This window comes from Lynx canadensis, chromosome A2 (assembly GCF_007474595.2).
Source record: "Lynx canadensis isolate LIC74 chromosome A2, mLynCan4.pri.v2, whole genome shotgun sequence".
Taxonomy (NCBI): Eukaryota; Metazoa; Chordata; class Mammalia; order Carnivora; family Felidae; genus Lynx; species Lynx canadensis.
The window spans coordinates 153623932-153638471 of record NC_044304.2 but is presented as its reverse complement, the minus strand read 5'-3'; the positions used below and the strand labels follow the sequence as shown (position 1 = coordinate 153638471).

General features: G+C 44.7%; 1 protein-coding gene across 2 annotated transcripts in view; it reads left to right on the top strand.

The window, feature by feature from the left end:
• The window catches only part of ZC3HAV1 (zinc finger CCCH-type containing, antiviral 1), a 61273-nt gene that overhangs the window by 19573 nt on the left and 27160 nt on the right, over nucleotides 1–14540 (top strand). For both annotated transcript variants that reach the window (XM_030308532.1, XM_030308534.1), the window contains exons 3-6: nucleotides 3691–3943; nucleotides 7460–8596; nucleotides 9042–9140; nucleotides 11796–11919. In XM_030308532.1, coding sequence (XP_030164392.1) covers nucleotides 3691–3943; nucleotides 7460–8596; nucleotides 9042–9140; nucleotides 11796–11919 — 1613 coding nt within the window. The remainder of the gene's footprint in view (nucleotides 1–3690; nucleotides 3944–7459; nucleotides 8597–9041; nucleotides 9141–11795; nucleotides 11920–14540) is intronic.

The following is a 14540-nucleotide window of genomic DNA, read 5'->3' as shown; positions in this document are numbered from 1 at the left end:
GAAAGGACCCATGTAGAGTAGATGGAAGGGGCGGAGATAAGATAAGCAAGATTGGAATGCAGATGTGCTTTTATATAAGACAAGATGGCTATTAGGGTCCTTTGGAAGATTAAACATTTTTTTTTCAATGTTTATTTATTTTTGAGAGAGAGAGAGAGAGAGAGAGAATACGAGTGCAGGGGAGGGGAAGAGAGAGAGAGGGAGACACAGAATCCGAAGCAGGCTCCAGGCTCTGAGCTGTCAGCACAGAGCCCTACACGGGGCTTGAACTCACAAACTCTGACATCATGACCTGAGTCCAAGTCGGGCACTTAACGACTGAGCCACCCAGGTGCCCCATGAAGGTTAAGCATTTTTGGATTCTAAGTTCATGTGTTTCCCTAAGGGAAGAAAAAGCTTATGACGAGGGGTGATTTTGAGTTGACCACTGAGCTCAAGAAAGATAGGAATGCGAAGCACTCTATAAAAATGTTTGGGGAGCGGGATGAGGGGAGGAAAATATTCCCCATTTTCTCTCCCTGCCACATGCATTCTTTCACCTGGATACTTGGATTTGTCTCTCTCTCTGTTTCCAGGAGCCCAAGGTTGAGATATCTATGGTCTTTGGCCTACGTGTCAGCCCAGCCCCCAAGGCTACCAGCATGGGGAAAGTACCTTATACGCCAACCTCATTAAAGGTCCCATTGATGAACAGGGGCATCCCTCCCTTTTCCTTTCATGTGATGGAACAATGAATGAAGGCTTGTTAGGATGCTTGAGAAGAGCATTGACTCATGGTCCGCCCTTAGTCTCGTGTTAAAGTTGAGGGTTTGGGAAGGTCACTCAGTAGATCTGATCTCTGCTTCAGTTCTCCCAAAGTCACCAAGGACTTTTTATATCAAGTCCTTGGAGAATAAGGGCAGTGGCACCTCTTCCATTCTCTAGGGAGGAGGCCAACAATTAAGAACCTACTAGAAGGTGCTGTTGCTGAGAGATCCCAGAAGAGCCCATTGACAAAAGCGCTATGAAAGTCCTCCTAGAAGAATGCTCTTGTCATTGTTTATCACACAGTCCAGAGAAGGAGGCACGGACACCTTTCCCTTTTAAGAATTTAGTACCCATGATTAGTGGGCTGGGAGGCTCACGGCTAACGAAGTTAATGGCCATTTGCCATTCGTCAGGGCTGAGATTGCAGACGGAGAGACTGCCCTGTTTCCTGGACTAGATGTCTGAGGGGCTGGGTCCTGTAGTGGAAAATCGATGAGAGCCTTGGTAGCATGAGTGTGTGTTCGAAAACGTTGGGCAAGAGAGTCCCTACCGGAGTGTTCTAGTGTGGGTGAGTAGGGTGGAATATTGTCATAGGGGTCCAGCAGGAAGGAATCAGCTGGAGTTCAGCTAGTGCAAGGAATAGTTGGTCAACAATGGTCCTTCCATGTCTCTCAAAGTCCTGACTCTGCCACCAACTACTTGTGTGATCTCGGACAAGGCATTTAATCCTCCTGGGTCTTGCTTCATTTGCTGTTTTGCTAACATTTAGGCGCGCCTGCAAGTGGTAGGCACTGAGTTAAATGTTGGAGGCAGCAATGGACAAGACACACTCCTGTCCTAAAAACCTTAAAATATTCACACCTTGTCACTTTGCCTTGACCTGTGAGAACATGAAAGCATCCGGCAAACCTGACTTCCTGATATATAAGCTTGTAAAATTACAATGTACTTATGAAAGGAAGTCATTTGTTCTGGACTAATAAAGGCAGGAGCATTCTTAACTTACTCATTAGGACCATCATAGGATTGTTAGCCAAAGTGGCATTTGTGAAGTTGCTGATTGTTTTTCTGCCCAAGCCTCAAGGACACTGGTTCTCAAGCTTTAGTGAGCTTCGGAATTGCCTGGAGGGCTTGTTAAGCCAGAGTGCTGGCCCCACCTCCGGTGACTGTGACCGTAGATATGGGGAAGTGTCTGAGGATTTGCATGTAAGTTTCCAGGTGGAATTAATGCTGCCCATCCAGGGACCACACCTGGAGCACAGATGGTGTAGAGTCTAGAATCTGGATCATAGGCTCTATAGCAATGATACCTGTTTGAATCAGGTCTCCGAAGTTGTCTGTGTACTTAAATTGTTGGCTAGAGTCTGAATCTCATGTCTCTGTGCCCAGATAAATCAGTCAACCAATGAGGTGGTTTGCTCAGTCTCTTGGAACCATTGATAAATGTTTTCATCCTTAGGGTTCTTTATGTAATGATTCAAACATCTGTAGCCCATTTTATATTTTGCACGGCACATTTGCGTATTTGATTATTTAATCTGCTCAACATCTTGGGTTAGGTGGACAGAGCAAGTATTTTCCTCCTTCACAGCAAAGGAAACAGGCTGGGGAGTAAGTAATTCAGGTGAGATCACTTAGCCAGTTGTAGGGCTGCGGACTTTTATTTTTTTGTTTTTTTATTTAAAAAAAAAATTTTTTAACGTTTATTTATTTTTGAGACAGAGAGAGACAGAGCATGAACAGGGGAGGGGCAGAGAGAGGGAGACACAGAATCTGAAACAGGCTCCAGGTTCTGAGCCGTCAGCACAGAACCTGACTCGGGGCTCGAACTCACGGACCGCGAGATCATGACCTGAGCTGAAGTCGGACGCTTAACCGACTGAGCCACCCAGGCGCCCTGGGCTGCGGACTTTTAAATCCACGTCTTGCAGTCCTGCATCATATGGTCTGGCCCCCATGACAGTATTTCAGTAAGAAGCACTTATGCCCTCTTTTCAGTAGGAACTACATGTCTGCAGAGCTAGATGTGTAGATATTTCTACTTACATAGAAATATAGGGGCACCTGGGTGGCTCAGTCGGTTGAGCGCCCAACTTTGGCCCAGGTTGCCATCTTGCTGGTTCACAAATTCAAGCCCCATGTGGGGCTCTGTGCTGGCAGCTCAGAGCCTGGAGCCTGCTTCAGAATCTGTGTCTCCTCCCCTTTCTCTCTGTCTCTCCCCAGCTCATTTCTGTCTAACTCTCAAAGAAAAAAGAAAAGAAATATAAAAATTACCTTCTTTACTTGCCCTTTTGAGTAACTTTGCCACGTTCTATCTAGTAGAGACAACAGTTGTAAGACTCACGTGTCTTTTTGATTTTTTAATTTATTTCTTTTGAGAGAGAGAGAGAGAGAGCGCGAGAGAGCGAGCGTGTACGTGAGTGGGGGAGGGGCAGAGAGAGGGAGGGAGAGAGAGAATCCCAAGCAAGCTCTGAGCTGCCAGCGCAGAGCCCGATATGGGGCTCAGAGTCATGGACAGTTGAGATCATGACCTGACCCGAAATCAAGAGTCGGACGCTTAACCAGCTGAACCCCCTAGGTGCCCCAGATCCACGTGTCTTTTTAACTGCAGAAAGACTTGATAGCCTTCCTCTTTGGGGTTCCTTTGTGACGGAGGGCTCCCTTTGGGTCCTGTTTGGTCCTACCTGTGGCCAGCCATCTTATTTTGATTCTTCGAAAAGGTTATTAAATTCATGTTTCTTTTCGTTAGTTTGCAGGCCTCTTCTACCCCAAATAAATCATCAGTAGAATACAACTCATTGTAGATTGTGGAAGACGCGTGCATTTTCTCCTTTGGTGTATGCCTGCTTGCTTCCAACATTTTTGCATACTTAGGCTTTTCTGAATGTGTGGCAGATGAGGCAAGGTGTTATCGTCTCAGGCTCTTGTTTCTCTCTTCTGCAGATATGCAAAAATTATAAGGGAGAGGGTCGAAAAGTTATTTGTGACCAGCATCCATCATGCGAAAGACTCCACATCTGCGAGCACTTTACTCGAGGGATTTGCGGTTATGCCAACTGCCTCAGGTCCCATAACCTGATGGATAGGAGGGTGCTGGCCATCATGAGGGAGCATGGGCTGAGCCCCAGCGTGGTTCAGAACATCCAGGATATCTGCAACAGCAAGCACGGCCGAAAGAAACACCCCAGGGGCAAAGGTAAATGCGTTTCTACTTTTCCATTTGCAGAAGAAACGGAAATAAGCAGAAATCACAAGGAAAGTGTAACTTTACCTATAATCATTCTATCTCCCCGTGTAAGACTGTTTTCCCTTTCAGGACTTGTCTACATGTATACATAATTTTTGCATAATGATAATCATAGCATATGTGCAATTTTGCAATTTGATTTTCATGCTAACCACTATCCACCCACCACCCCCCCCCTCCTGATTTGTTAAAATGTTTATTGTTTTTCTAAAAGGTAATTGGTGGGGCGCCTGGGTGGCTCAGTTGGTGAAGTGTCTGACTCTTGGTTTCAGCTCATGATCTCATGGTACGCGAGTTTGAGCCCTGCATTGGCCTCTGAGGCTTAGGATTCTCTGTCTCTCTTTCTCTCTGCCCCTCCCCTGCTCCCGCTGTCTCTCTCTCTCTCTCTCTCTCTCTCTCTCTCTCTCTCTCTCAGAATAAATAAACTTTAAAAAAGGAGTTTTAAAAGCTAATTGATAAAGCTTTTTTTTTAAGGGAGGAAGACAAATTTTTTTGTTAGTTTCACCACTTGTTAACATTTTGCCCCAAAAATATTCCGTGACAATTATTCTATCCCTTTGTCTCGATATATCAACGCCGACACACACATAAAACATTTTTGTGGTTAGAGCATTTGAGGTATGCAGTCATCAGGAGCCTTCACACCTAAATATATCAGCACACACTTCCTCAAAACCGGGCCACTCTAGTGTCTTCCATAACCACAATACAATTAATGCAGGAAATCTAGCATTAATGCAAAACTATATGCAATTTAATTACAGTCCTCAGTACTATTTCTGGAAAAATGTATTTATTTTTGGTTTTTATTTTTGTTATTTTTTTTTCTTCAATGTTTATTTATTTGAGAGAGACAGAGAGAGCAAGCGAGAGCGAGTGGGGGAGCAGCAGAGAGAGAGAGGGAGACAGAAAATCCCAAGCAGGCTCCATGATCTGTGAGCACAGAGCCTGACTTGGGCTCTATCTCACGACTTCGAGACCCTGATCTGAGCCAGTATCAAGAGTCGGACGCTTAAGCAACTGAGCCACCCAGGCGCCTCCCGCCCAGACCATTTTAAAAAAAAAATTTTTTTTTTAACGTTTATTTTATTTTTGAGACAGAGAGACAGAGCATGAACGGGGGAGGGTCAGAGAGAGGGAGACACAGAATCTGAAACAGGCTACTCAGAGCCTGACGCGGGGCTTGAACTCACGGACTGCGAGATCATGACATGAGCCGAAGTCGGCCGCCCAACCCGCTGAGCCACCCAGGCGCCCCCCGCCCAGACCATTATTAAGTGTTCAGTGGCATTGAGTACATTTGCATTGTTTTGCAGCCGATCTCTAAAACTCCCTTCATCTTGCAGAACTGAAACTCTATACCTATGAAACAAACACCTCATTCCCTCTTCCCCCCCAGCCCCTGGCAACCCCCGTTCTACTTTCTGTTTCTATGAATAGGATGACTCTGGGTACCAAATATAAGTAGAATCACACAGGAATTGTCTTTTTGTGACACTGGCTTATTTCACTTTGCATAATAGTCCACCGTATGTATGCCTCAGTTTGTGTATCCGTTCATCCATGGCTGGGTCCTTGAGTTGCTTCCACCGTTAGCTATTGTGAATAATGCTGCTATGAAATATGGGTGCACAGATGCCTGCTTGAGACCTGGCTTTCCATTCTTTTGGGTAGGCAGCTGGGTGTGGAGAATTACCATCACACGGTAATTCTATGTTTAATTGTGTGAGGAACCGTCATCCCATTTTCCATAGCAGCCGCACCGATTTTCTCTTGCCAGCAGCAATACACGAGGGGTCCAGTTTCCCCACCTCCTCACCAATACCTGAATACTTGTTATTCTGTTTTTAGGTTATTAGCCATTCTGACAGGTGGGAAGTAGTCAGTTCTATTCCTTTCTTTTTTGAGATTTTTAAAATGTTTAATCTTATTTTAAGAGAAAGAGCATGTGCGTGTGAGTGGGAGAGGGAGAGAGAGAATCCCAAGAAGGCTCTGCGCCATCAACGCAGAGCCCAACGCAGGGCTTGAACCCGCGAACCTGTGAGATCATGACCTGAGCCAAAATTAAGAGTCGGATGCTTAACCGACTGAGCCAGCCAGGTGCCCCGATCAGTTCTCTTTCTTGAGCATTTCACATTGTCTGATGATATTAACACTTGTAATTTTTTTATGCCTTGGTGAAATGGCTGTGAAAGACATGAATTTTATAAAACAAATAGAGTACATAATTCTAAGATTCTATGATCCGTAATAAACAATAACACCTCCTTATATTCGAGAATTGCTTTATAATCAACCAGGTATTTTCACCCAAAATATCTCCTTATTGTTCCTGACAGCAAAGCTATAAAGAAAGGCAGGAATATTATTAGCCTTAATTGGTAAGGAGACCGAGGCTCAAACATTTTAGATGACTTTTACTGCAAGCAGTCTTAAATCGTTTTTACTATGAGTAAATAAAAGTGATGCGTTCAAGGCCTCACGCTGCTAGACAGGGGCGCAGAGGTTAGGTGTTCTGGCCCCACATCTGGTGTTTTTTCTCCCACATCACAGCGCTCTCTGAACAGGGGAACACTTGGAAGGATGTTTCCTGGTGTAGTTTCCCAGTATAAATTCAGTGTGTGTGAGAGAGATCTTTATTATCTGCCCTGGTTAATTTACTTAATTAACTATTTTGTTGGCAGGAGAAGGCCGTTTGCTTTTACTATTCTTGCTGCCCTCTGAAATTTGAAGAAAAGGACCTCTTCCTCCCCTTCCTCCCCCCACAGTAGCTCATATATCACACTCATGCACACACAACACACCATGGACACATGTGCATACCACACACAAGCACACGTACGATCACATCATACACACATACTCCATACGACACCTATCACACATGCACACCTTCCCGAGGGACACAGCTCACACACCAGTTATTTTCTTTAAATGTTTTTTTTTTTTTTTTTTAAGTTTTTATTTATTTATTTTGAGAGAGAGGGGGAGAGAGAGAATCCCAAGCGGGCAAAAGCTCTGGAAAATTTTGTGAATCCCTTAATTTGTTGAGGAACCTTCATCACAATATGGGCAAAATCTAAATGAGTTGAAAAATCCTCCCTGACTTGAACTAGTTGGTCTCTCCGTCTGCCATAGCGGTTGACTGTTGGCTTGAACCAGAGCACAGTGGACAGCCCCACCTATGAGTGTGGGGGTTTAGGGCTCATATCTGAGTCTCAAGAGAGAAGTCGAGAAGAGCCAGGTTTACTTTGACTCTTATCTGAGACCATGGGGTGGTATTTCTTACTAGCACAAGAGCAGATTCCTTCGTCCTCTTGACAAGCTGCTCCAGATTTTTACACACCAGATTGGGACAAGTAATTTAATAGAGCTTGGGTAGCAAACTCGGAAAAGCTGAGGAAGAACCGTAGCGAGAGCCTAATCCTGTTAATGCTAATTTTCCTTGTGTTTTTCTTTTCCTAGCTCCTTGCTCCCATCGTAGAGATGTGGCGTACAGAGGGAGAAGCAAGAGCAGAGAACGATCGTTTCAGGGCGGTCCAGAATTTCTCCCACCTGCTTCCACTTCTACTCAGAAGTCCAGTACCCCCAGTTCAGATCAAATCGGCCACAGGCCTCCCCTGGATGACATGCCCGTAGGGGAGCTGACCCACAAGTTCATGCATTTGGGAAGTCAAGATTGCCCTCAGCCTTCCCCGGTCTCGCCTAAGGTTGATAATCTTGGAGGAACAGGTCACATGGAAAGAAGCCAGCGGTTTTCAGAGAATGGCGGTCCAGAGGATCTCTTTTTCGGGAATCAAGGCAGCACTTCCCACCCTTCTGACCCAATGCCAGCTTCCAACCGGAGGGGCCCTGCGTCCTGGCTGAATGACAAAGGCACCGGGAGAGGGAGTTTGTTTGCCCAGAGTCAGGCTGCCTCTGGCTCCCCTCTGGGTTCTCCACAGACACCTGAAACCACAACCACCAGAAAGAGCGCGGGGATGCTTTCCACAGATGGCACGAATGCCGAGGGCAGAAGCGGGAATCAAAATGTCCAGTATTTCTCGCTTTTTGATAATAATGTTGATGGAGCGGCCACAGATGGAGCTTCCACAAGTTGTCTAAATTACAAAACCACAACCAGCGGACAGGGAGAAAAATCGTTACCTAGGAATCAGGACACCGGAACTACTCACGGTGGTCTCCAGACCACTGGCAAGATTACAGATGGCGCTGATCTAGCAGCGGCCTCTGTGAACAGTAACCACAGTGAGAAGACAGTTTGGCCTGGTAAATCCATCCACAGCACACCAAATGGCTCTAGTCAAGTGGCGGACGAAACCACCGATGTAAATAAAGCTGGTGCCGCTGGTTTTGGCTTCACATTGACCTGCAGAGGGGATAAAAACGTGTTGTACTTTGGAAGTCCGGGTCTGGGAGCCCAAGTCCTGCCAACTCCTCAGGAGACCCCTGCCCCCACACAAGTCAGCACTCTGCCCAAGGTGCCACCTTCTACATCCTTCTCAAGCAACAGAGCTGCAGCCTATGCAACCCATGGTCCGAACTCTGCCCAGATCTCTGCTGGCCCTGCCGGTGACCTTGTAGGTCCAAGCTGTGATCTGTGTAAGTCACTGAAGGACAAAGGGGGCCCCATGACTTGTGTCTGCAGCAGGCCGGTGGCTTCTCTTTGGATGTTCCCCAGTAGATACTAAAGGACGTAGAGTCGGAGGGTTAGGTGAAGGGGTGTTACTGCTGAGGAGACTGACATGAAGGTTGAAGGACCAACCAGTTGTATCGTGTGGAATAAGCCGCCTCATTTACTGAGAACAGGACTAGTTTGGCCCTGGTTTATTTTTGGTTATTTTTAAGCATCACTCTCACGTGACCCAAATGTTCATGTTGGCTTTTACGGAGGGGCTGTCTAGGCTCTCATGAGCAACACGTGAATCTGGAATTTTCTTGAATGTGGTCCCAGTTACAGATACTCTTTCCCATTGTGAGGTCAGGTGTCTTGATTTTTGGTTTAAACACTGAGATCAGCATACGTGCATTCTCTTTTGTTTTATAGATTCTGCATCTGACGTTGAGAATACCAGCTCTTCCAGGATGGATGACTGTGGCCCACAGGAAATTTGTCTTGACCATCTGTGTAAAGGTTGTCACCTTGGTGAGTTACTTAAAGACTTTCTAGAAGCAGAAGCTTTATTAGTAGTAATACGGCCAACATTTACTGAGCTTTTAGTGTACGTTAGGTGCATGGTCAACATATACCTGATGATGGTCCATCATCTTTGAACTTCACGTCAGCCCTAATAGTAGGTTGTGTTGTTAACCCATTTTACAGATGTGGCAACTAGAGGCACAGAGAGGTTAAGACCTCACATACGTAACTAGCCAAGTTGGGTTTTGACCCTAAACTGCCCAGCCAGCCTGGGTTCTCCACCCCTGCGTGATAGACTTTTTCCTTTTGTAATTCGGCTTTAGATAAAGTATTCTAGTTAGTCAGAGACCCATCTTGTCATCTACTAACAGCAAACAAACAAAAAACAAATCCCCAGAAATAAAGGTCTCCCGGCCGACGCATTTTCACAGCTCATGTCCTGCCATTGAGGCGTTGTCTCTCTTCTCGGCCGTGGGCTTGTCCCAGTTGATCCTCACACATGGCCTGAGTCTGCATGCCACACACTGTGTGCCCTCCAGCCAAGGAGCCACACCCGGTCACTGTGCCCTCCCACCAGGCTTCCCATGGAACAGTGCCTGGGACAATTGGCTGTCCCCCTCAGCGTCCTACCACTTTCTCCCTTTCATGGCTCAGCCCCAGATGTGTGCATCACACTGGATCTCCTCTGCTTGACCCCTGAGTGGTCTTAGACTCACTGACCTGTGTCGGAAAAGGAAGATGCTGCCCTGTGTTCTCAAAATCAAGTTTTTAATTTTTTTCTTCATTTTTAATTAATTGTGGTAAAATACACGTAACACAGATTTTGCTATCCTAATCATTTTTTTTTAAAGTTTATTTATTTATTTTGAGAGAGAGAGACAGAGAGAGAGAGAGAGAGAGAGAGAGAATCCCAAGCACGTTCCTAGCTGTCATCGCAGAGCCTAATGTGGGGCTCGATCTCGCGAACCATGAAATCATGACCTGAGCCGAGATCAAGAGTCACGTTTAACTCACTGAACCTCCCAGGCGCCCCACCCTAATCATGTTTAAGTGTGCAGTTCAGGAGTGTTAGAGTCACATTGTTATGCCACCAAAATCCAGGACTCTTGTTCCTCTTGCAAAAGTAAACCGTTAATACCCTCTGAACAGCAACACTTCATCCCCCTGCTGCCTCCAGTCCCTCCAGTTTCTGTTAACAAAAACCACTCTCATTTTTGTTCATTGGAGTAGGACGATGCTAGGTCCCTCGTGAGTGGAGTCACACAGTATTTGTCTTTTTGTGATACTAGCTTATTTCACTTTGTATGATGTCCTCGTGTTTCGTCCATGATGTAGCCTGGGTGAGAATGTCCTTCCTTTTGAAGGCTGAATAATATTTTATTGTGTGTACATACCACATTTTGTTTATCTGGTCATCTGTGAATGTATACTTGAGTCGCTTCTACCTTTTGGCTATTGTCAGTAATGCTGTTGTGACCTTGGGTGTGCAAGTGTCTGCTCGGGACCTTGCTTTCGCTTTTTTGGGGGGATATACACCCAGGAGTGGAACCACTGGGTATTATGGTAATTCTGTGTTTCTTTAAAAACTTGTTTTGGCAGGGCGCCTGGGTGACTAAGTCTGTTGAGCATCTGACTCCGGCTGAGGTCATGATCTCATGATCCATGAGTTTGAGCCCCGCGTCGGGCTCCGTGCTTATAGCTCAGAGCCTGGAGCCTGCTTCAGATTCTGTGTCTCCCTCTCTCTCTGGCCCTCCCCTGCTCATACTCCGTCTCTTTCTCTCTCTCTCAAAAATAAATAGACATTAAAAAAATTGTTTTGGCAATTCTGTGTTTGATGTTTAGAGAAACTGCCACACCATTTTCCACAGCAGCTGCACAATTTTACATTTTTACTAGCAGCGCGCGAGAGTTTGAGTTCCTCGTGTCCTCGCCAACACTTGCTTTTTGTTTTGAGTTGGTTTGATTTTAGAGCAGCCATTCTAACGAGTGTGAGATTCGGACTTGATGAATGGTTATATACTTTTCAATCAGCCAGACCATAGTCATTGCCACTCTGGGTTTTCCTGGGCCGTCGAAACCTGCCTCTTTTGGTTTCAAAGTAATCACACATCTTTTGAGCCTTTCAAAATGATGTAAACAGGACATACTGAAAACTGAAGGACAGAACTATTTTTTGTATTCCTGTATTAATGGGCTTATGATGTTAATTAAAAAAAAAATTTTTTTTAAGTGTTCTTATTTATTTTTGAGACAGAGAGAGACAGAGCATGAGCAGGGGAGAGGCAGAGAGAAAGGGAAACACAGAATCTGAAGCAGGCTCCAGGCTCTGAGCTGTCGGCACAGAGCCTGATGGGGGGTTCAAATCCATGAACCATGAGATCATGATCTGAGTTGAAGACGGACACTTAACCAACTGAGCCACCCAGGCACCCCGGAAGTTTTGTTTTTCTGATGAGTCTCTATTGGTAATAAGGGAACTTGAACATATGGATATGGGGCAGTGTGGGCCGGAACCGGAATGGGTAAAGGCGTAGCCTGGAAATGGGTTAGCATGCAAGCCTGGCAGGGTGGGAAAGGCAGCCCTCAATGGGGAACGTCAGCAAAGAATTGTTAGAACCCCCACTCACCAGATCCTCAGACCCCCTCTCTCTGTCTTTGTAGCAAGCTGCAACAAAGTTCACTTCCACCTGCCTTACCGGTGGCAGATATTACTTGCAAATACCTGGATGGACCTCCAGCCCATGGAGAACATTGAGAAGGCCTATTGTGACCCCCAGATCCACAGGTAAGTTGGTGGCCAGACTCTGGCCTCTGAGGTCCACAGCGCCATCAAAGGAAAGCATAGTGCTAGGCTTACTGTGAGAAGGAAAAACCATTTTCCTTCAGAATCCCCTTCAAGTTTGAGATAACTCTTGAAATAAAAATGGCAAATGCCTGCTGAGTTCATGAAGAAAAACACGAGCTGGGTAGATTCAAGGTCACGAAGAGCCTGGCTAATTAATACGAGGGATTCTGGGACTATTTGCAAACTCATGTGGTTTAATTTTTTTTTAATGTTTTTATTTATTTTTGAGAGAGTGAGAGAGACAGAGTGAAAGCCGGCGGGGGGGGGGGGTGGTGGTGCAGAGAGAGAGGGAGACCCAGAATTTGAAGGAGACTCCAGGCTCCGAGCTGTCCGCGCAGAGCCTGCTGACACGGGGCTCTAACTCACAAACCAGGAGATCATGACCTGAGCCGAAGTCAGATGCTTAACTGACCGAACCACCCAGGTGTCCCAACAAATTTATAGGATTTAAACAGTGACACACAGTTATTATCAGTGTGTGTCCTGCAGAAAAACACAACACAGAGGTCAGCTTGTATTACTGTAATACTGTAAGCTCATGATAGGACTATGGAAAGTACAGTGATTGTAGCTCAAAATTAGCCTTTGGCTCAATGTCATAGTTGTAGAACGTGATTTGAATAATTTCATACAGTTCTAGGGCACATTTTGTTGTCTGCTTTAGCATTTTATACCTTCCTTTGTGTTTGCTAGTTTCTCAATCGTGGAGGTATCTAAGAGGATAACTTACCTGTTTTTGCCTTGGGTGAATTGGGTGATACCATACATGACTGTATTTATAAAGTGCCTCCTAGCTTTCTAAAGGAAATTCTTTTTTTTTTTCCCTACTCCCTATGCTGTATTTTTCATCCCTGTGACTAACTTTATAACTGAAAGTTTGTATCCCTTACTTTCCTTTATCCCCCCACTCCCTCCCCTCTGCGACCACCAATTTGTTTCCAATTTGTTTTCGGTGTTTATGATTCTGTTAACAACAACTCCTCCTCCTCCTCCTCTTCTTTTTTTTTAATGTTTATTTATTTTTGACAGAGAGAGAGAGAGAGAGAGAGAGAGAGAGAGAGAGAGAGAGACAGAGCATGAGCAGGGGAGGGGCAGAGACAGAAGGAGACACAGAATCTGAAACAGGCTCCAGGCTCTGAGCTGTGAGCACAGAGCCCGACGCGGGGCTCGAACTCACGGACCGTGAGATCATGCCCTGAGCCGAAGTTGGACGCTTAACCGACTGAGCCACCCAGGCGCCCCTATAAGGGAATTCTTTTGGGGGAAATTGCAAACATGTCATCTGTATAGTGAATTTTTGGTGGAGATTCTGTGTTGCTGCATTTTGCCACTAGAGGGTAGCATCAGCTACTTACTTGTTTCTAGGTGTGTTTTTCCCCCCTAGGAAAATCTGCCTCTGGCTTTCTCAACCTTAGCACTATTGACTTTTGGGGCTAGATAATTATTTACTTTTGGGGGGCTGTTTAGCAGCATTCCTGGCCTATATCCACTAGATTTTTATTGTTATAACCAAAAAAGTCTTTCAATATTGCTAAATGTCTCCATTCCTCTTTGGGAACCACTGATGTAGGAGGTGTTTCTTAGAGCAGTAATTTTCACACTTGTTGGTCTCGGGTCCCCTCTACGGTCTTAAACTATATTGAGAATCCCACAGAACCTCTCTTTATGTGAATTGTAACTGTCGGTATTTACCATATTAAAAATCAAAACAGAGAAAAATTCAATTTTTATGGATTCATTGAAAAATAATACAAACTCATCACATGGTAACATAAATACCATATTTTTATATAACTATGTTTATGTAAATATATATTATCATATGTAGTAACTATTATGTATGTATAACTAAATAATAAGTGTTTTCCAAAACAAAGCAAAAAAATTCATTTAGAAAATGCCATTGTTTTATATTTTTGCAAATCTCTTTAATTTGCTGTAGAATCACACATCGTGTAGCCTCTGGGAAAACTCCACTGTGCACCTGTGAGAGTATGAAAGTGAAAAAGGCAAATAATGTCTTAATATTATTATGAAAATAACTTTGACTTTCCTGGCTTCCTGAAAAGGTCTTGGACCACATTATCTAACTATTTAAATAGTATTACTTGAAAAAACTGACCTACCATGAGTTGCTAACATTAAGCCAATCAGTAGTTTTGTGGGCACAATTTTATATTTATTTTTAATTTTCTTCCTTTCAGATTTGTGTTTAAATTCTAGTTAGTTAACATACAGTGCAATATTGGTTTCAGGAGTAGAATTGAGTGATTCGTCACTTACATACAACACCCCGTGCTCATCATAACAAGTGCCCTCCTTCGTCCCCATTCCCCATCTAGCCCATCCCCCACCCACCTTCCTCCATCAACCCTCAGTTTGTTCTCTGTCATTAGGAGTCCCTCATGGTTTGTTTCCCCTCTCTTTTTTACCCCCTGCCCTTGTGGTCATCTGTTTCTTAAATTTCACATATAAGTAAAATCATATAGTGTTTGTCTTTCTCTGATTGGCTTATTTTGCTTAGCATAATACACTCTGGCACTATCCATGTCATTGCAAAT